This window comes from Motacilla alba, unplaced genomic scaffold, assembly GCF_015832195.1.
Source record: "Motacilla alba alba isolate MOTALB_02 unplaced genomic scaffold, Motacilla_alba_V1.0_pri HiC_scaffold_34, whole genome shotgun sequence".
Lineage (NCBI taxonomy): Eukaryota > Metazoa > Chordata > Aves > Passeriformes > Motacillidae > Motacilla > Motacilla alba.
The window spans coordinates 164142-185064 of NW_024037436.1; the positions used below are offsets into that span (position 1 = coordinate 164142).

The following is a 20923-nucleotide window of genomic DNA, read 5'->3' on the forward strand; positions in this document are numbered from 1 at the left end:
ACCGTCCTGGGATTTTTTGCACATCCCTGCCGGCCCAGCTTGCTGCCTTCCCAGAGTCCTGCTGGGGCACCGGAGCCGGCTGCCCCCGGGGTTTGTGAAGCGGAGCCTCTTCCATCCCTGCCCCTCCTCGGCCAAAGCCGCCATTGCCGCTCCCCAGCCCGCGCCGGAGCGCCCCCTGCAGCCACCGGGGGAGCGCTGCACCTGCCCTGCCCCCCGGGAGCCACCAGCGCCCCTGCCGGCCGTGCCCGGAACCGCACCCAGGGGAGAGCGCCGCGGCCGAGAGGCCGGCACTGGGCTCGGGTTCTGATTGCTGTCAGCGCCGGAGCTGCTGCTGTCTGTCTGCTCTATTGTACACACCAGGAAAGAACTGGTATTCCTATTCCCGTACCTTGGCCTGAGAGCCCCTGGATTTCACTATTCTAATAATTCAGAGGGACAGGGTTTGCATTCTCCATTCCAAGAGAAACTTTTTCTGCCTTCCCTAGCAGATGCCTGTCTTGTAAACCAAGACAAGCACCCACAGGCACTGAGGGCGGCTGCAGGAGTGGCACAAGAAGGCCCCGGAGCAGCTGGGCAAAAAGGCACAGCAGGGGAATGCAAGAAGGGAGCAGAAAAAGGCCAAGCTGAAGGCAAAGGCCATGGCAGAGCTCCTACAGCCCCCGAGGGATCAAGCCCAGGGCCCAAGGGGGCCCCAGCACCCAGGGGACGCGCTCGGCCACAAGCACCTGGCAGAGGCATTGCCCTCCTCGGCAGGGCAGAGCCCACCCAAACAGCCCCTGGCAAGGAATCAGGGCTCCAGCTGCAGGGCACAGGGACACTGCAAGCACAGACAGCAGCACCCTCAGCACGAGCAAGTCCAGCCCTTGATGGACATGGATTGGCAGGGGTGTCACAGCTCCCATCACACCAGGGACCCACCACACTGGAGCCCTTGAGAACATTCAGGGTGGGTCTGCATCGAGAGGAGGCCTCTCCTGATGGACACCGGGGGCTCTCAATCCACTCTGAATCTTAGACCTAAAGGCATAAATAGTAAAGGCATGTTTTAATTATTAAGGGAAGAAGTGAGGACGATGAGCAGGTATGATTTGTTCAATCACCATTAGGAGCTGTGGGGGATACGTTTGAAATAAATTCATTTCTTTTCCTTCCTACTGTGACTGTAATTTACTAGGAAGGAAGTTGATGGCTGGATTTTAATATTGTAAAAGGTGATACCGAGGCTAGTTCTGCTGTACCTTTGTCACATGTCATAGGCAAGGCCTGTGCTGAAATGAACCCACAAGTGCAGGCAGCCCCAGGGAAAGAGGGAAAACTAGACATGGAGCCTCTCCAAATTACTTTGAATCAACCAGGACAAGTGGGGTCTTGTTGCTTGCCCCGGCTAGATGGTGACGAGAAGCTACAGTCCCCTCTCTGCTCCGCTGATTCCCCGCTGCCAGGAAAGGCACAGCGCAAAACAAAGGCGGAGTCACGGATCCTGGGCTAAGTTTATCTGATGTTACAGCTTCCTCTCCAGCTCTTCCAGGACCCCGATCTCGGGGCAGACAATAGCTTATATACCAAGAGAGGGTCACAGGGGAGGATACAAAACTCAACAAATCAGGAGAAACTAGAGGTAATATACAAGGCAGGCATTCAAATACCAACCAATGAAGAATCCCATGGGAAAAGAACAGTTTCAGTGAACTAATGAAGTTTAAAGAAGTACAAAACTGACAGGGAAGTTTCTCGAGAGAGGGCAGTTTTTAGGGAGAGACTGGCATTTCATAAAAGGGGGAGTAAAGGAAGGTCTGGGGAAAGGGCAGAAACCAAAAGACAGCACCAGAAAATTATAAATCAAACAATCATACTAATAAAACCAAACACACCACAACAGTGTCTAAAAGCAACACCCTACTCCAGGGAAGGGAAGGAAGGGCTCACAGCCTGGTATTGAGTCCTGGCTAAAAGCAGGGCTTTTGGAGCCAGGGATGTCTCCCTACAACACTCCTATCCTGCCAGTCAAGAAAATGGATGGACACGAGGAGGAAAAGAGAATTTTCAAGTGTTAAAAAGTAGATTAATTGAGGCTGCTGCCCTGGCCCTTCCAGACAAGGAAAAATGAGAGGAATAGCAGATTGGTCTTTACAAACAAACTGTGGGTCTGCTGGTAGATAAAACTAGCACTGAGAGATAAAAGAAACAATGGGAAGGATTACACTGCTTGATGAATGGAAAAAGATACCTGCTTTTAGAAATAAACTTTTGGTTTGCTGAGAAATCAATTTAGACGTTGAAAGATGAAAGAAGCAATGGGGAAAACCCCTAAATTCCATAAGAATTAAAAATTAAAAGGGATGGTTATACATTAGAGGGAAATCTTTGGTATCAGGTGTATCTGGAAGTATGTACCTCTCAGGTCCCTCAGCCACTGGGGAAAGAGAGAAGGGTAACGCGGCAAGGAAATTGGGATAAAAAGGAGGCTGCATCCTCTAAAAATCTGAGAGACTCCAGGGGAATGCCCCATGGCCCCTCCCTTTATTCCAATAAAGTAAAATGACTCCTCTGTCTCCTTTTTGGACATTTAAACTCTGATGCTTGTGAATAAAATTTCCTAACAAAAATCACTTAAATTACAGGTGAATGTTAAACAGGGCCAAGCCAAAAGAATTCTGGGGGTAAAATGTTTAACCCAGTGGCCAGAGAGTGGGCATATTCCCTGCAGAATTGTGCAGACACAGCTCTCATGGGAACCGAGGCCTGAAAACTGATGACAACAGGAGGATCTCCTATCGTTCAAGTCTGGCATCAAGGTAAAGCTTTGACAACCAAAAGAGCCTCTACATGGATGAGCAGGGCTCGGTTATTACAGCATGAAACTTGTTGAATGGCACAGGAGGATTCAGAACTGAGGACAGGGGAAGGGTTTCACCCAGCCTCCTGTCTCAACAGCCTGCAGAGGGGCTGGCAAGAAACCCAGGGCTGCATTCAAGGCACAGAGCTCCAGACCCAGCCTGGGAGAGATTGATGAGACATTCCCCGGCCCGAGGGAGAAAATGTGTGTATGGATGGCTCTGCAAGGGCAGCAGAAGGGAAAAGAGCTACAAGACACGCTGTTATTGAGGAAGGAGAATCAGACACAGCGCAGGTCACCGCCCCACGGTCAGCTCAACCGGCGGAGCTGTGTGTGCCTGCAAGAGCCTGGCACTGAAATGCCCTGAGCAGGAAGGCTTCAATAGCTTCTGCTGACACCTTGTCACCTAACAGGGGGGCAAAAGCAATTCTGACTGCTTCAGCAACCACTGCATCACTTATTAGGGTATTTCTAAAAGAAATAATTCCAAGAGAAGGGATTGTGGAAACAATAGACTCAGAAAGCAGAACTGGTTTTACAGGGAAGATCCTTCAGGGGTTGTGGCAACTTTGGAAATACAATGGGACCTCCAGAACCCCTGGCACCCCCAGAGCTCAGCTCAGGGAGAAAGAATGAATGGGGAAAGAAAGAAACACCTTTGGAAGCTGGTGATAGAAACCAAGAGGCCATGGGTACGGCTTTTGCCATTGGCTCTGGCAAGGAGAAGAGCCAGACCCAGGGCAGATATTCAATTATCTCCCTTGCAATTCACCTCTGGAATTCCTCACCCTGGTAATTCTCCACCTAGTGCAGGGTGCAGATAAGGGATGAACATTTAAGGCAGGATGTGGCCAGAATCCTGTCTCCTGGGAAATCTCTCCCACAGGAAGCTGGGCTGGCACAGAGCCTGCCTTGGCACTTGGCTGCTCCCAACACCCAGCCAGGACATCGGCTCCTGCCTAAGGAGTGCAAAGCAGCAGCACTGGTGGCCAAGGGGCCCATGCCAAGCGTCCCTGAGGCCAGAAACAGCCGCCAGCACAGCTGAACACGGGGGGACCCCTCAGCCTGGGCTCAAGGGCTCCGAAGCCCCGGAGATTTGCACTTCCCGCCCGCAGCAGGAGGATGGGAGCCGCCCCTGAGCCTGCACTGAAGGCAACGCAGCAGCAGCCAGGGCTCCAGAGCGGGCCAAGGCCCTGGGCCTGCCCACACATCCTCTGCTCAAATCCTCTGCCTGCCCACCCTCCTCTGGCATCTCCAGCCACTGGCGCCAATCCTTGCTGCCACTGCTGCAGCTTCAGGGCTTGCTGGGCCTGCACTCGCCACAGCTGCTGGGCAAGACAGCGGCACAATTCCACGTTGGGTTTCAGTTAGACTTACACACTTGGCTGCCTGGCATCAGAATGTTTTTTCTTACAATTCCTACTTTTATATTGTTACGTTTGGGCCAGGGGTGTGAAAATCGATTTTTATTCTTAGCAGAAGAAATAGAAAAAATATTGATTGCATTGGATACTTTTTGTGCAGGTGCTTGTGTGGCTGTTGAAGATTGCAAAATTTTGGTATAGACTTTTTGATGTTCACCTATATGTCGCAAATGCAAACTAGAAGAGCTTTAAAGATTTTGAAGGTGACCTTTAAACTCATTAACAGTTAATAGAATACTGTTCAAAAAACCCCCAAAAATTTAACAAAACCAAACCTGGCTTCTGGGGGGAATCAGTGTGAGTCACTGGATGGCCCTGGAGAAGTTTCATTCAGCAGCCTGGAGAGGAGCTTTAGAAATGCAAATTAACACGGCTGAGGCAAAGTGTGAAAAATGTACCTGGATCTCATGCCTGGGGCAGGAATTGGGCTGATTCCCTCTGCCCCTCCACCCCAAGCTCTGCCTGCTTGCACAGATGGAATTTGCACAGCTCAAGGCACAGCCCATGGTGAGGAGCTCTGACTCTGCAGCAGAAATGGGTTCAGCTGCAAAGGGAAACAGCAAATGGAGAATGTTGTGAAAACTTCACTAAAATAGCTGGGAGGGAATCATCGCTCTGCCCACTGCAACATGAGCTGCCACTGTCTGTGTTATATAGGGTGGATTACAGCACGGTGGCTTTTGCCCCCACAAGTTCAGGAAATCAGTTGGGAATCCAAGTATTTGATGATTTAATTAGAGAAAATCAGTCAACTGATGCAGCCCTGGCTCCTGAAGGAGTGCCAAAAATGGGGAAAACATGCATGGCCACCAGAAGGAAGGTTACAACACCATGGACCAGCCCCTGGGAACCCAAACGAATTCATATCAGGAATCACAGAACCCATTTATCATTTCAACAGCATCAGTAGATTACAAGATGTCCTCAGAATAATCACCAACCAGACAGCGCCAGCTCCTGACCTTCCTGCCCACCAATCCACTGAAATGAGGAACACAACATTTCACCATGGGGCGGGATCAGATCAGCTGTTAGCAGAAAAAGGAGGAGTTGGTGGAAAATTAAATAACTCAATCTGCTCTTGGCAAATAAATGACAAAAGAAAAGTGAAACAGATGAAAAAGGAAATAAGAAAGCAGCTCATGTTCCTGCCCAAAAGTGGAAAGGATGGGAATGGGACACTATTTCCTCCAGCTCAGCGGGGAGCCCTGGAGCCTCACTTCTCCTACCCCTAATCAGGAGCATCAGTGCATCGCTTCCATTTCCCCCAAAAAGGGAAAACTGCCCAAAGCCCCTGTGGATGAGTGGGGGAGGGCAGAGACTTCTGGCAGAAAATTCCCAGAATTGTTTCTCCTCATGGAAGAAAAAACCAACCAAACCGAACTGAATTGGGACCCCCCAGCAGCGCCTCTCTGCTGTCCCAGCTGAAGCCCTCGCTGGCTGCTCCAGGCTCAAGGGCAGACCGGGAGCTCTGGGAAGCGGCCCCGGCTCGGGGCGCAGCCCCCGGGGCAGCCCCACGGCCCCCACGGCAGCTCCAAGGCTCCTCCAGCCGGGATGGAACGTGGCAGCGGGAGCAGGGGAAGGGACGGGGCTGCCGGCGCCAGGGGAACATCAGGGACACCGGGGACACTTCACAAGCATTCAGTGCAAAAGATAAAAACATAAGAAAGGCACAAGCAACAGCAACAGTGTCACCATAGCACAGGGCCACACGAGGACATGTCCCATTGGAGTGGGGTGACGCTGGCCCGATGCCGGGCACCCACCAAAGCCACTCTCTCACTGCCCTCCACAGCCTGACAGAGGAGACAAAATGTAAGCAGGGGTTCAGGAGTTAAGGACCAGGAGAGTTCCCTCATTAAACACCATAACGAGCACAACACGAGATATTAATTGAATTTACTGCTAACAAGCTTAGAGCAGGAGAATAAGAAGACCCTTAAAAGCACCTTCCTCCCACCCTTCCCTCCTTCCAGCTGCACTTCCTAGCCTGGCAGTGCAGGAGACAGGGAATGGAGCCATGGTCAGTTCATCCCCCACGGCTTCTCCCTTTGCTCAGGGACAGGAGTTGTTCTCCTGCTTCACTCTGGGGCCTCTCCCATAGGAAAGTTCCCCAGGAGCTTCTCCAACCTGAGTCCATCCCATGGGACACAGCCCCCCTCCAACTGCTGCAGCGTGGGTCACTGCCATGGGGTCAGTCCTTCCAAGACAGGCTGCTCCAGCGGGGGCCCCTTTATCCATGGGTCTCCCATGGAGTCACAACGTACTCTCAGGCATCTCTATGCTCAGGCATGGGCTCCTCCAGGGGCTGCAGGTGGATCTCTGCATCCCCGTGAATCTCCAAGGACCATCAGTCTGCAATTCCCATCCTGATGGATGTTCCTGCCCCTACATTCCTCAAGCCAGGAGCCAGGAAGATGTGGAGCCCCCCAGCCAGGTGTCTTCCCAACATGTATCACCAGGACCACGGATCACCAGGGCTCTGCCCAACAGGGGTTACTGGGGATCATCCAACATGGATCCTCCCATGGGGGATGGAGCTGGAGCAGTGCACGAAGCTCTTCCTACACTTGGGGCACTCACTGGGCTTCCCTTTGCTTCTCCATGGGTGACAGATCAAGGCTGAGCTCCTGTTGAAGCTCTTCCCACACTCAGGACACTCGTAGGGCCTCTCCTCGGTGTGGATGCACTGGTGTGCCCTCAGGCAGGAGCTCTGGCTACAGCCCTTTGCACACTCCCCACATTGGTAGGGGCATTCTCCTGTGTGGGTGTTCTGGTGCTGGATCAGGTGGGAGTTGCAACTGAAGCTCTTCCCACATTCCAAGCACTCACAGGGCTTTGACCCTGTGTGGATCTCTGGTAGTTGATCACGACAGAGAGCTTCCTGAACCTCTTCCCACAGTACCCACACTCATAGGGCTTCTACCCAGTGTGGCTCTTGCAGTGATTGATAAAGTCTGGGCTCCACCCAAAACTCTTCCCACATTCCTCACACTTGTCAGACTTCAGGCTTCTCCTTGGTGTGACTCCTCTAGTGTTCCCTCAGGTGGAAGCTTCAGCTGAAGCCCTTCCCACATTCCAAGCACTTGTGCAGCTTCTCCCTGCCATGAGGCTTCTCCACCAGCTCTGAGCTCTGGCTGGATCTCCGGCCGCCTTCCTGGCTATGGGGGGCTCTTTCCTCCCTGCAGCTCCCTGGGCTGGGTTTTCAGCCCCTCCTCATGTGGGATCTCTGGATCTTTCCCTCTTCCCCATTGGATTCCTGCACCCTGGAGCCTCTCAGAAAGGCCTCTTCTACAAGGTTCTTCCTCTTCCTGGAAGCCTCCTCCTCCATCTAGCCAAGGCTTGGGATTGCGAAATCCTGGTTTGTGGGGAAAACAAGGGGTGAGCATGTTGGATTGGGGGTTCCTTCTACCCAGTTCCATCTCCAGAAGTCATCAGTTATCTTGTGTCCATGCAAACCTCCAAGATATTAAGATCCAGGCAAAAAATACCCCTCAAATACCAAGACACAGCCCTAAAGGACCCAAAACTTTGATACCAAGGGAAAGACTCCTCCAAAATATTGAGTCAGCTCCCTGCAAAAACCAAACCACCAACATTTAGCTCAATAAACTTCAGAAATAACAAAATTCACCTCTCTCCCCCCCCCAAAAAAATAAAGATTCAGCCCAAGAGATCCACATTCAAGCCAAAAGCTCCAAGATTCAGCAAAAAATTAAAAAAACTTCCAGGAGTTCCCCCTCTCTGTTTTATCCACTTCAAACTCTGGGTCCTTTCTTGTCTTTGGGCTTCTGGGGGTCCTGCATGTTTTGGGGTCTCCCTACCCAGGGTTCCCACATTCTCTGGGCTTGTTGGGGGTCCCGGGAATCCTGGGGGTCCCCCCCTTTCTGGGCTCCCCATTTCAGTGTCCAAGGGGTCCATAGTTCCCCCACTCTCCATCCTCCACCTCTCTTCAGGCTGCCAGGGGTTCCCCAGCTCTGGGATCACCCCTTCCCACTCTCCTCACTCCATGGCTCCCACACTTTCCCCCATATCCAGCTCTCCCGGGGGTTCCACAAAACCAGTGTCCCCCTCAGACCCCGCTGGCTCCGGGCGATTGCCACATGGATCCCAAGCTGACCCAGGGAGACCAACCCACAGGCCAGGGCTCTGCCATGAGCTGCCAGTGGGACCCCCCAAAAAACCCTCACAGGGACCACCCAAGATATTCGGGGCAAGCTCCCCCTCCGCAGTCACCTGCTGGATGTGGGGGTGGGAGCGATGCTCCTGGGGTGGGGGGGCTGCAGATACAGAGAGCAATGGATGCATGTGGTGCCTCCTCTTCCTCCTCCTCCTCCTGCTCCTGCTGCTCCCCTATTCCTGCTCTTTCTCCCACTCCTCCTCCACTTCCTCGTTCTACTTCCATCCGCTCTTCCTTTATCCCTCTTCCTCCATCCCTGCTCCTCCTCCCCCAAGGACCAGCACTCACCTTTGGCCCCCCTCCATGCAAATCCATCACATCCCGTGGGAGAAGCAGGGATGGAGCTGGGGCCAGTCGGGCTGGGGCAGCGCTGGGGTCTTGCCTGCTCCCACCTCCTGGGGGGGAAGTGCGAAGGGAAAAGGAGGGAAAAGTGATGGGTGGAGATAAAAATTTGGGGGTTGTGGTCACCCTGGGTGGGAACTTCCAATCCTTTGGTCTGGAGATCTTGAAAGGGAGGAATGCAGAGATGGATGGGGGATGTCCAGGGATTTTGGGGACAGGATGAGGGATGGGGATCCCTGATGTCCAGGGATTTTGGGGACAGTGTGAGTCCCTTGCTGGGGGGGAGGGGGTCTGGCTGGAGCCCCCTGTTCTTCCTGGAGCCCTCAGCTGGAGAGTTGACATAGGCTCAAAATGGCTCAATTCCACTTCAAAATCCTCAATCCCACTCCAAAATACACAATCCCACAGAATCCCCAAAACCCACAGAAGGGGTGGGTTGGAGATTGGTGGGATGAGGGAGAGATTCTGCTTCCTAGAACAGAAGAGGATATAGAGCAATAGGCAGAACTGGGGGGGGGGGGGGGTTCCCCCACTGGCATTCTCCAGCCCTTGGCATTCCTGGTTGCCAGGTCCCCTGAGGGAATCCAACCCCTCCTTGCCACCCCCCCACCCCCCTTTGTTTAGCCCTGTCCTTCCCACACCCTCCATTGGCTTCTTCTCTGGAGAAAACTTGGATCCACTGACTCCTTGCTCTCCCTTCTGTACATGCAGACACTTCTCCATCGATTAAATATTGTCCTCATGTACTCTGTGAGCCTGTAAATAATGGACAAGGCTTGGCACTCTCAGGACTGGATTTTTTGGGTGTGTGTTGTTGGGATTTTTAAAATATTGATGTCTCTTCTCAATTTCCTTTCCAGGCTGGGAGGATGTAAACACAGCTCCAGTCTTTCAGTGTCTGGGGTGTGAGAATTTAGCACCAGAGACTGTGCCAGGCACAGAGCCACAGGGACACTGGAGGGACATTTACCTGCCCCTCACAGCCTCAGCTGGGCAAGTACAGCCCATGCTGAAAACAGCCACTGGCAGAGATGATTTCTGATGAATCTTGTCTGCCTCCCAGGAACTGGTTTGAAAAGAAAAACCTCTTGATTTGCTGAGGCAAAGAAAAAGAAAGGTAGTATTGAAAAAAAAAAAAAAAATTAGGCCTATTGGGACAATGGTTGTCTTTAAAAAGCCGAGGCAAATATTCTGTATTGATTGAAAATCTAGCTTTTGATTTCTCTGTTTTTCATATCTGTTGTCTTCTGGAAAGTTGTGGTAGTGGAGCTTGGTTTTTTGGGGTTTTTTTTAAGCAGAGATGCTGAAATATATCTAGGTAAAGAAAATAAATAGGAAATTTTCTCCTTCCCCTAATCAAATTGTGTGGTTTGTCAACAGAAGGATTGAGACCGTATGTCCAGCAAGCCTGTGCCATTCCAATGTGCTTTCCTTTAAAAGGACAGCTGTCTTTTCCTTTGTGGATAGGAACAAATCAAAGCTATCCTAGAAATAGAAACTGTCCCTCCTTTTTTCCCTTCTTACAGGAATACAAATGTGTTTCGTTCTGGTGAATGCTTTCCACGTTGAGGGCAGCCCATCTCCAGCCCAAATTCCTCTCTTGCAGGAAAGTCTCTCCCACAGACACAGAGCTTGAGCTGACAGAGAAAAATGGGACCTCACAAGGGAAGCAAAGTCTTCTAAGGAGAAAAGAATTGTTCAGGTTGGAAAAGAGCTCTGAGCTCATCAAGTCCAACCATCAACCCAGCAAAGCCAAGGCCACCACAACCATGTCCCCAAGTGCCACGTCTACAGGTGCTTGAAATGCCTTCATGGACGTGACTCACGCTCTGCCCTGCCAGCCTGTTCCAGTGCTTGACGACACTTTCAGGGAAAAAGTTGTTCCTCTGTCCAATCTGAACCTTCTCTGGCACAACTTGCGGCCATTTCCTCTCGTCCCATCGCTTTTCTGTGGAGGAAGAGACCGATTTCCCCCTTGCTCCAGGTCCCTTTCAGGGAGCTGTGCCCTGCTGGCTCTTGCTCAGCTGCTCTCACCCAGCACCCCCAGGGCCCTTTACAGCACCTGTGCCCCAGGCCCTGGGCTCTGCAGGGGCTGTTGTGACCCCAGCGCAGGATCCGACACTGGGCCCTGGGGAACCTCCGACACTCGGCCTCAGCCCATCTCTCCAGGCTGTTCAGATCCCCCTGCAGAGCCTTCCTGCCCTCCAGCACAGCAACACCATGCCCTGAAGCCAAGACTCCAGTTGCACCATACATATTTTTTTTTCCATTTAATTCCTTGGTTAGAGCAACGATCACCCATAAACCTCCCTGACTGCTCAGGGCCTGGCTGTGCTGCCCTGACCCAACCTCCAGAGAAAGAAAGGATCGGGTTCCAGCCCTGTTCTCAGCACTGTTTTACTCCTGGTGAGGTGACAGCAGGAGGGTTTTGTTGTCTTTGCCTTGGGAATTGTAGATCACAGCTGCTGTTGCCCCTCTTCTGGCTGCCACCTGAATTTGATCAGTACAACTGCAATTGCCTCTTTCAATCAGTGCTACCCACGGTGCTTTCATGATGGGGAACTCAGTATTTTTGTCACAGTACTCACGCTTAGCAGATTCTTAAATGCTCACAAGTGCCTGAGCACTAAGCTGAAGACAATTAAAGCCACACAGGCCACATTCACAGCCCTCACATTCACAGCCCTGTTGCTGGTGCTGTTGAAATAAAATCAATTTACAGAGGCCATCACAGAAATTGCCTCTGGGGTGTCAAATAAAATGAAAAAATCCACCAGGAGAAGGAAAAAACCAGAACTTATTGACCAACTTCATTGCTTCTTCTGAGCAGCAAAAAATGGAGATGACACCAAGCTGGGTGTGAGTTTGGATCTCTTGGGGGGTAGGAGGCTCTGCAGAGGAACCTGGACAGGCTGGATCCCAGGGATGAATCCAATGATGGGAGGTTTAACAAGTCCAAGTGCTGGATCCTGCACTTTGGCCACAACAACCCCTGCAGCACTGGAGGCTGGGGACAGAGGGGCTGGACAGCAGCCAGGCAGAAAGGGAGCTGCAGGGACTGATGGACAGCAGGCTGGACATGAGCCAGCAGTGTGCCCAGGTGGCCAAGAAGGCAAATGGCTCCTGGCCTTGATCACAAATGGTGTGGCCAGCAGGACCAGGGCAGTGATTCTTCCCCTGTGATGGGCACTGGTGAGGCCACACCTTGAGTGCTGTGTCCAGTCCTGGGCCCCCAATTTAGGAAGGATCTTGAGATGCTGGAACATGTCCAGAGAAGGGCAGCAAGGCTAGTGAAATGTTTGGAACACAAGTCCTATGAGGAGCAGTTGAGGCAGCTGGGGGTGTTTATCCTGGAGGAGGCTCAGGGGATGTCCGAGTCTCCCCCAGGTCAGGGTGACTCCAAAAGATGGAAAAGTCTCTGCTCCAACCCGTGCCTTCAAAGAAAGACTCAATAGTTTTCAGTCATCGGTCTCAAGGTTGTTTATTATAAGTTTTCGTTTAGATTTTCTTCCTGAGCTGCTGCGGTTACTCAGCAGGTCAGCTAGAGGCACACTCCCCGCCCCTGAGGCTGGTGCTATCTTTTATACTAAAAACTACGTGTACTATATTTACAATTCCGTTCCAATAGCTATCACCTATGTTAGACAGTCAGCTTCTATTCTAAACCAATCTAAAAGTGCCAACATCACCCAAATCATGGAGGCTATGAAGAAGAAAGACAAGGCATGCCCTGATTCCTCCATCTTAGAACTCCTGACCCCCATGTACAAAACTTAGACCCCTGTACAGAGTCCAAAAACCCCCCTGTACAGCACTCAGAAATTTTTCCCTTCACTTTGTGATTATCTCTACTATACTACCTAAATTTGTGTGTGGTTTGTAATTCTTCATACAGAGTTAGTAATTTGCTCCATGGGCTAAGATCAAAACCTCACGTGTCTTTGGCTGCATGCCAGGGTCTCAGAGCCCCCTGCCAGCGGCTCGGGCCATCCAGGGCACCCAGAGGGATGTTCTGGGTTCTGACAAGGGGAGACCTCATCGTTGCCTGCAAGTCCCTAACAGGAGGGGTCAGCCAGGAGGGGTTGGGCTCTGCTCCCAGGAAAGAGTGACAGGACAGGAAGACACCGCCTGGAGCTGAACTGGGGAGGTTTAGGCTGGACATTAGGAAGTTCTTCATAGAAGGTGTGATTGGGAATTGGGATGGGCTGCCCAGGGAGTGGTAGAGTCACCATCCCTGGAGCTGTTTAAAACTGGATGTGGCACCTAGTGTCATGGTCAAGGTCACAGGGTGATGTGGGGTCATAGGCTGGACTTGATCTCAAAGGTCTTTTCCAAGCTATTAATTCTGTGATTCTGTGATCCTGGCCTGTGTGGCCCCAGTTTCAGGGGAAACCCCCCTCCAATTCCTATAAACACCCCCAAATCTTCCCAAGCCCTAAATTTTCCCTCCAAATGACAGTAAAATCATTTGGTTTAGAGGTCTTTGTTCAATTTATTTATTTTTATGACAATTTCATGTTTTTGTAGGGGATAAAAATGGATGAAATAAAGTCAAGCTCAAAAAAAGGAGTTACTTGTCAGCATCATGAGAGTATCTGTAGGGTTGGGTTCAGTGCAGGGAAGAGCCTTTGTTGGAGGGGTTTCCACCCCAAATCTTGGTCTTTGCCGAAATCCATCTCATTTAGCTGTGGAAGACACCTGTGGGCCATAGAGAATCAGAATAATGGAACCACTGAGGCTGGAAAAGACCTCAAAGACCATCCAACATTGCTTGATGCCACAGGAAAAAAGGATTGGATGGAAGAACTCAGACTTTTGGGGTTGAAAGTCAACAAATCCACTCTTCCCAATGAATTCCTGATGTCATTCTGAGTCCCGATGGATGTTCCTGCCCCTGCCTTCACCACAGGGAATCAGGAGGATGTGGAGACCACCAGCCAGGTGTCTTCTCAAAAGAATTCACCCAGAATAGGGGTCACCAGGGCTCTACCCAACAGGGGTCACTGGGGATCATCCAACACAGATCCTCCCATGGGGGATGGAGCTGGAGAGTGCACAAAGCTCTTCTTTCACTTGGGCACTTGCAGGGCTTCCATTACAGGTGGGTCCATTTGTGTGAAGTCAAGGCAGAGCTCTGATAGAAGCTCGTCCCACACTCGTAGGGCCTCTCCCCGGTGTGGATGCGCTGGTGGATGGTGAGGGTGGAGTTTCGCTTGAATCCCTTCCTGCAGTCAGGGCAACAGAAGGGCTTCTACTCCACATGTGTTTGCTGATGCCTGAGGAGATTTGATCTGGTCTGAAACCCCTTCCCACACTTGGGACACTTGTAGGGCCGTTCTCCTGAGTGGATCTTCTGGTGCTGGACTAGGACTGAGCTCAGGCTGAAGCTCTTCCCACATTCCCCACACTTGTAGGGCCGTTCCCCTGTGTGCTGGCGCATATGGGGGATGAGCAGGGAGCTGCAGTTAAAGTTCTTCCCACATTCCAAGCACTTGTAGGGCCATTGCCCAGTGTGTACTTGGTGGTGGATGAAGAGATGGGAGGTGTGGCTGAAGCTCTTCCCACATTCCAAGCACATGTAGGGCTTCTCGTCAGCATGAAGCTGCTCATGGACGACCAGAGTGGATTTCTGGATGAAGCAGTGGGGGGGTCTTTGCTCCTCAGAGTACCCTGGGCTGAGTTTGGAGCCCCTCCTTGTGGGGGATTCCTTTGGCATTTCCTCCCTGCAGGATTCCTGCCCATTGGAGCTGCTCAAAATGGTCTCTTCCATGAGGCTGTGCTGTGGGGATTTGTCCTCCCTGGCCTCCGTCTGCAGCTCAGTGCCTGGGGAAGAAGGACAAGGAGAAGATGGAAGGAGGAGAAGGGAAAAGGAAAAGGCAGAAGGAGAGGAAGGAACAAGAAGAAAAAAGGGAGAAAGAAGATGAAGGAACAAGAACAAAAAAACAAGATAGGGAGGGAGGGAGGGAGGGAGGGAGGGAGGGAAGATGTCAACAGTGGGGCTGTCCTGCAGTGGGGGCCGATGCTGGGCTGGGAGATGGAGCAGGAGGGGGGGGGAAAGGGGCAGTGACTTCCTCCTCACCTGCCTGGCTGTCCTGGAGCATCTTCCTCACTGTCTCCTCCTCCTCCGTTTGGCCAAGCCTTGGCAATAAGAAGTCTGGTTTTGAGGGAAAAACAAGGGGTGAGCACATTGGCCTGAGTGTTTCTTCTGCCTGAGTCCGTCTCTAGAAGTTACCAAATATCTTGAGTCCATGAAAATTGCCAAAACATAAAGATTCAGAGGAAAAAATCCCTCCCTGGGGTTTCCCCTTGTGGATGCTGCAGGTCCTGCATATATTGGAGGTCCCTCCTCAGCAGGGTCTCTGTCTGCTCTAGGAATCCCAGGCATTCCCTGCACGTTGGGGTTCTGGGAGTGCTCCTTCTCTGGGCTGCTGAAGGTTCCATGGGTGCCCCTCTCTGGCGTTGCACTAAGGGATGTCGAGGGTTTTGGGGTCCCAGGGGTCCCTCCTCCCCTGACTCTCTGCTCCGGAGTGCCGGGGGTCCCCTCTCTGGGGTAACCACTTTGGTGTCCCAGGGTGTCCCCCACTCCAGGCTCATCCCTTCTCTGGGCTGCCCCTTCTCCAGGCTCCCCTCACTCCCGGCTGTCGGGGTCCCCCTCTCCAGGCCCCCATTTCAGGGTCAGGGACTCCCGGTGTGAGATACAAAGCGGTACATACAGGCAGCGTGTGTACTTGTGATTGTGATATGTGTGGAAAAAACTGATCATGGGACAGTTAAGAGACAAATTCTAATAAATAACCGAGGGAGTAAAGCATGGAAGAAGACCTTTGAACTTATCTTTTGTTTGCAATTAACCATTATAGCATCTGAATTAAAGCTTTAAGGATGTTGCTTTCTGCACATAGCTAGGCATTGAACAGCTTTGCAATAATAACCTTTTGAAGTATAATTTTAGAATACTGCTTGTAGTAAGGAGCTTTGAAAATATAAGTTTAGAACACCTTAGCAAAACAGTAAAAAGCAGCTTGAGAAAGGAAGATGAACATCAACCCAAGGATTGCTAGCTTTGACCAAGGGAAGCTGGACATCACTGCTATGAGATTTATAGTCTTTGCAATTAAAAGGTGGGCCCACATCTGGAGTCTGGACCGCACCAGCTGGAAGACCTCTTTCTTCTTTCGGAAGTCGGGCCCCACCATCTGGGGATACTCCTTTCTGGGGTACATCCTGAGAAAAACTAACTCACAGTACTGTATAGAATTGTGATGTAAAAATTCGGAGTAGAAACTGCTGAGAAAGCGTGTGTGTACCCCTATAAATACCTATAAGCCTCAACCATCGGTGTGCAGCTGGAGGGAAAACTTCCCCCACTGTACCCAGCGCTATATTGCTCATACTTTACCATATTAATTAATAAATTGATTGCTGCTTGAATATTGGCCTAGTCAAGCTTCTTATTTATAACACCGGGGCTCCCCCCTCTTCGCTCTCCCCCTCTCCAAGCTGCTCCCCTCCCCCCCCGCCGGTACCGGGCGATCGCCACGTGGCTCCGGTGAACTCCATCCCCCACCACCCGGCAGCCGCACCGGGAAACTCCAAAAAAAAAACACCTCCCGGGAGCCGCGCAGGATCCACCCAAAGGGGATTTCCAGTCAGCTTTGGACTCCTGCAAGATCCAAACATCGCTCATCCCGCTCCGTCCCGAAAAAAAGAAACAGAAACCGCCAAAGATACTTCGGGTGAGCTCCAAATATCCCTCCTTCCTTCAAAAAAATCCTGCCGCGACCGCCCAAGATATTCGGGGCGAGGTCTCCCTCCCCGTTTACCTGCGGGATACTGGGGGGCGATGCTCCCGGGGCGAAGGGGCTGCAGAGCCAGAGAGCGATGGACGCACGTGGTGCCTCCTCTGGCTGCTCCTATATCCCTGCTCCTCCTCTACCCCTCCTCTTCCTCCCGCTCCACCTCCTCCTTCTCCCCCTCCTCCAGCCCTCGGCTGCAGGTGAGGAGCTCTCGGGTGAGCGGAGCGGGGATGGGACCCGGTGGAAAGGGGTGGGAGAGGGGATAGGGGGAGGTGGGACAGGGGAAAAGGTGTTCTTTATGAGGGGCTCACAGTTAACCTCAGAACCTCCAAATCCCTTCCCTGTCCTCTTAGCCCCTCCCGGCGCTGTGGGGGCCGGGCCGTGCCCCAGTGCCGGCTCAGGGGGTGCTCCAGGCTGACGTGCTCCACCTGGCAGCTGCAGGTGACCCCGCACTGGGAGGGGGTTCCAGCAGCAGCAGGAGCTGGGGGGGTCCAGTCCCCACTGGGGACCACGTCGGTGGCCACCACAGAGAGCTCCTGCTGGCCCTGGAACCGCCTCAGCTGGATGGGGGCAGGGTAGAAATCCATCACGGAGCAGAGCAGGTGGCCGGGCCGGGCTGGGAGCTCGAGGGCACCAGCGAGATGGACACACTGGGATGGGCACTGGGAGAGAGCGGGGACACACTGGGATCAGCTGGTGGAGTTGGCACTGGGAGAGTCGGGCGAGGGTGATGCGGCATTGAGACGGACTGGGAGCGCCCTGAGAGAACTGCGGAGCACTGGGAGCGAGGGTGAAGGTCTCGGAGTGAAATGAGAAGGTCTGGGAATGGACTGGTATTGTCCTGGAGATGAGAGGGACTGGGAGGGAGTTTGTGGACACTGGGAGGCGCTGGGAGGAACTGGGAATGGCGAGCGCGGCGCTGGGAGGCCGAGTCCAGCGCGGGGCACTGGGGGCTGCGGATCTGCCTGGCAACTGATGAGTCATCAGAGACACGCGCTCTGATTGGCCAAGACGCTTCAGCACCACGCACGGCTGAGATGGACACGCGTGGGGCACTGGGAGTGACTGGGATGGACTGGGAGAGGCACGGAAGCCACTGGGACGGACAAGAGGCTGCGGGGATGGGCACAAGGAGGGCTGAGGGCTCTGGGGTGATTCCCAGGGAGGTTTTGAGGGCATATGCTCGGGCCCCTCTCTGTGCCCCAGGAGCAGCGGGCACGGGCAGGAAAATCCAAGAGCGAAGCGCCCGACACCCCAGACTGTCCGAACCCTGCACCCCTGCGCTCCCCCAAACGATTTCAGGGTTGTGCCAGAGCCAGCAGCCAGCCCTTTGTCATCTCCGTCACCCGTGGCTGTCACCCGCTGCTGCTCCCGGCGCCTTTCCGGGTGACAAATGGGACAAAAACTCCCAGAGAAACCCAAGCCCCCAGCAGTGCCCGGCTCTGATGTGAGTCCATCCCACGGGCAGCAGCCCCCTCCCCCTGCTGCAGCCCCAGGGGTCACTCTGCCACAGGGTCACTCCTGCCAGGACAGGTGGCTCCAGCGGGAGCCACTCTGGCCGCGGGGCTCCCACGGGGTCACAGCTTCCTCTCAGGCATCCCTCTGCACCAAGGGGCTGCTCCAGGGGCTGTGGGGGGATCTCTGCGTCCAGCACCTCCGCCTTTAGAACCACCAGGGATTGGCTCTGCTAGACACTGAGGACGCTTCCAGCAGCTTCTCTCAGAGCCCACCCCGCTACCACAACCAGTCCACACAAACCCAGTACATCCCCCCCTCACCTTCTGGCACAGGTGGAAGGCGACAGGAGGACAAAGCGTGGGCGCTGGGCTTGAGGGCAGCACGAGAAGGGATGGAGGAGAAGGGCGTGGGAAGAGAAAAGAGCGGGAGAAGTGCCTGGATTAGAGGAAGAGGAGAAGGAGGCGGGATTAGCAAAAGGAGGACGAGCGGGAGGAGAGACGGAGGAGGAGAGTGAGGAAGAGGAGGGAGAGAGGAAAAGGAGGAGAAAGAGGAGAAAAAAGAAAGTTCGAGTTGGGCTCCCCGCTGAGTCTGCAGCCCTCCGGGCCCCGGGAGCACCACATCTCCCTCCCCTTCTTCATCCCGCAGGTGAGCAGGGAGGGAGAGCTCGCCCCAAATATATCGGGGTGCTCCTGGCGGGCTTTTTTGGGGGGTGGATATTGAGAGGAGGTAAACCGCAAATGCCCCTTGATGGATAATGGAGGTCCACCACGGCTTGGGGTTTCTTCCTGGGGGATGGGGAGGGGCGCAGGTGGTTGCTGCCAGCAGAGTGCGGGCGGTGGGTGGGGGGCTGTGGGATCACCGGATCATCCCTAAGCGAGATCCTGGAGAGGGGGGACAGCGGGAGCCAGGGGACCCCCATCAGCCCAGGAAGAGGGACCCACGAAACACCAAAGTGTGAAGGTCACAGAGAGAGAACTCCTGGGAGGGTTTTTTTGGGCTGAATCTTGGTAGTTTGAAGAGTATTAGGGAGGCAACATGCCTGGTAACTTCCTGAGACGGACTTGGGCAGTAGAAACCCTCATCCCAAGGCACTCAGCCCTTGTTTTTCCTCTCAAACCAGGATTTGTTATTCCCAAGCTGGGGCCAGATGGAGGAGGAGGAAAAGCCCCAGAGATCCCACATGAGGAGGGGCTGCAAACCCAGCCCAGGGAGCTGCAGGGAGCAAAGAGCCCCCCTGAGCCAGGAAGGCGGCCGGAGATCCAGCCAGAGCTCAGAGCTGGTGGAGAAGCCTCGTGACAGGGAGAAGCCCCACAAGTGCTTGGAATGTGGGAAGGGCTTCAGCCACAGCTCCAGCCTGATCCGGCACCAGAGGATCCACACTGGGGAACGGCCCTACACCTGTTTGGAATGTGGGAAGAGCTTCAGACAGAGCTCCCACCTGACTCGGCACCAGGTGATCCACAGTGGGGAAAAACCCTATCAATGCATGGAATGTGGGAAAAGCTTCAGGTGGAACTCTGACCTCAACAAGCACCTAACAATCCACACTGGGCAATGGCCCTATGAGTGTGGGGAATGTGGGAAAAGCTTCAGACAGAGCTCCAGACTCATCCGGCACCAGACAATCCACACTTGGGAACGGCCCTACGAGTGCATGGAATGTGGGAAGTGTTTTAATTGCAACTCCCACCTCATCAGGCTCCTGCGCTGCCACACTGGGGAGCGGCCCTACAAGTGCTTGGAGTGTGGGAAGAGCTTCAGCACAAGCTCTGACCTGATCCAGCACCAGAACATCCACACTGGGGAACGGCCCTGTAAGTGTGAGGAATGTGGAAAGAGCTTCAACCGGAACTCCAACCTCAACAAACACCTCAAGATCCACACTGGGGAATGGCCCTACAAATGTGGCGAATGTGGGAAGAGCTTCAGGCGGAGCTCCCACCTCATCAGCCACCAGAAGATCCACACCAGCAAACGTGAATGGCCATATGAGTGCTTGGAATGTGGGAAGAGCTTCAGCAATAGCTCTGATCTCATTAAGCACCGGAGGACCAACACTGGGGAGCAACCCTATGAATGTGGGGAGTGTGGGAAGAGCTTCAGCCAGAGCTCCAACCCCATTTGCCACCAAACAACCCACACCAGGGAACGGCCCTACAGGTGCTTGGAATGTGGGAAGGGCTTTAACCGCAACTTCCACCTCATCAGGCACCATCACATCCACACCAGGGAGAGGCCCTGGGTGTGGGAAAAGCTTCTCACAGAGCTCTCACTTGACCCAACACCAACAGAGGCGCCACTAAGGGAAGCCCAGTGAGTGCCCCGAGTGCGGGAAGAGCTTCGTGCACTGCTCCAGCTCCATCCCCCATGGGAGGATTGGTGCTGGATGATCCCCAGTGACCCTAGTTGGGCAAAGCTCTGGTGTCCCCATTTCGGGTGATCCCTGTTGGGTGGGGGGAAAATGTTGGAGAGATTTCTTTCCCTTTCATTGTCCTGCTGTGATTTGGTTGGTAATAAATCCCCTCCCTGTGCCCAGGCTGGGTCTCTGATGCCCATTTTGGTGTTTGATGAGGGATCTCTCCCAGTCTTCTCCTGACCCAGGAACTCTTGTTTAAATTTTCTCTCCCCTGTGCTCCTGCAGGGGGCAGGGACAGAGTGGCTTTGGTGGGTGCCTGACATCAGGCCAGCATCACCCAGGCCATGGGCACCCCTGAGATCCCAGTGTGGTGGTGCATTGCCCCCTCCTCCTTTCCAGGCTGCTGTGATCTGAGAAATGCTTCTTAGGTCTTGTCCTTGGAAACAGCACCTGGGCTCAGCTCTTTCTGAGCTTATCAGAAATACTGTCTGCTCCCAGGAAGTGCTAAAAGGCTCCTGTTTTCCTTATGGC

General features: G+C 53.4%; 2 protein-coding genes and 1 pseudogene across 2 annotated transcripts; 1 reads left to right on the top strand and 2 right to left on the bottom strand.

Annotated features, from left to right (window-relative positions):
• Positions 1-6766: 6766 nt before the first annotated feature.
• Positions 6767-7591, bottom strand: LOC119696538 (annotated as a pseudogene).
• A 5682-nt stretch (positions 7592-13273) lies between these two features.
• LOC119696640 (zinc finger protein 572-like) lies at positions 13274-16721 on the bottom strand. Its single transcript, XM_038126443.1, has 3 exons — positions 16606-16721; positions 14862-14936; positions 13274-14605 (listed from the first exon to the last, which is right to left on the bottom strand). Exons 2-3 carry the CDS (start codon positions 14881-14883, stop codon positions 14034-14036), a joined length of 594 nt encoding a protein of 197 aa, XP_037982371.1. The 5' UTR covers positions 14884-14936; positions 16606-16721; the 3' UTR covers positions 13274-14033.
• Positions 16722-17667: 946 nt separating this feature from the next.
• On the top strand, positions 17668-20353 carry LOC119696539 (zinc finger protein 501-like). The gene is made up of 2 exons (XM_038126281.1): positions 17668-18681; positions 19157-20353. The coding sequence occupies exon 2, from the start codon at positions 19184-19186 to the stop codon at positions 20351-20353; it is 1170 nt and encodes a 389-aa protein (XP_037982209.1). The 5' UTR covers positions 17668-18681; positions 19157-19183.
• The last annotated feature ends 570 nt before the right edge of the window (positions 20354-20923 follow it).

Bases quoted from the DNA above. Each gene is read 5' to 3' on its own strand.
- LOC119696640 (XM_038126443.1), bottom strand. From the start codon at position 14,883: ATGCTCCAGGACAGCCAGGCAG. The intron at 14,606-14,861 runs GTGAGGAGGAAG...CTTCTTCCCCAG, and splicing joins GCTCCAGGACAGCCAGGCAG to GCACTGAGCTGCAGACGGAG.
- LOC119696539 (XM_038126281.1), top strand. From the start codon at position 19,184: ATGGAGGAGGAGGAAAAGCCCCAGAGATCCCACATGAGGAGGGGCTGC.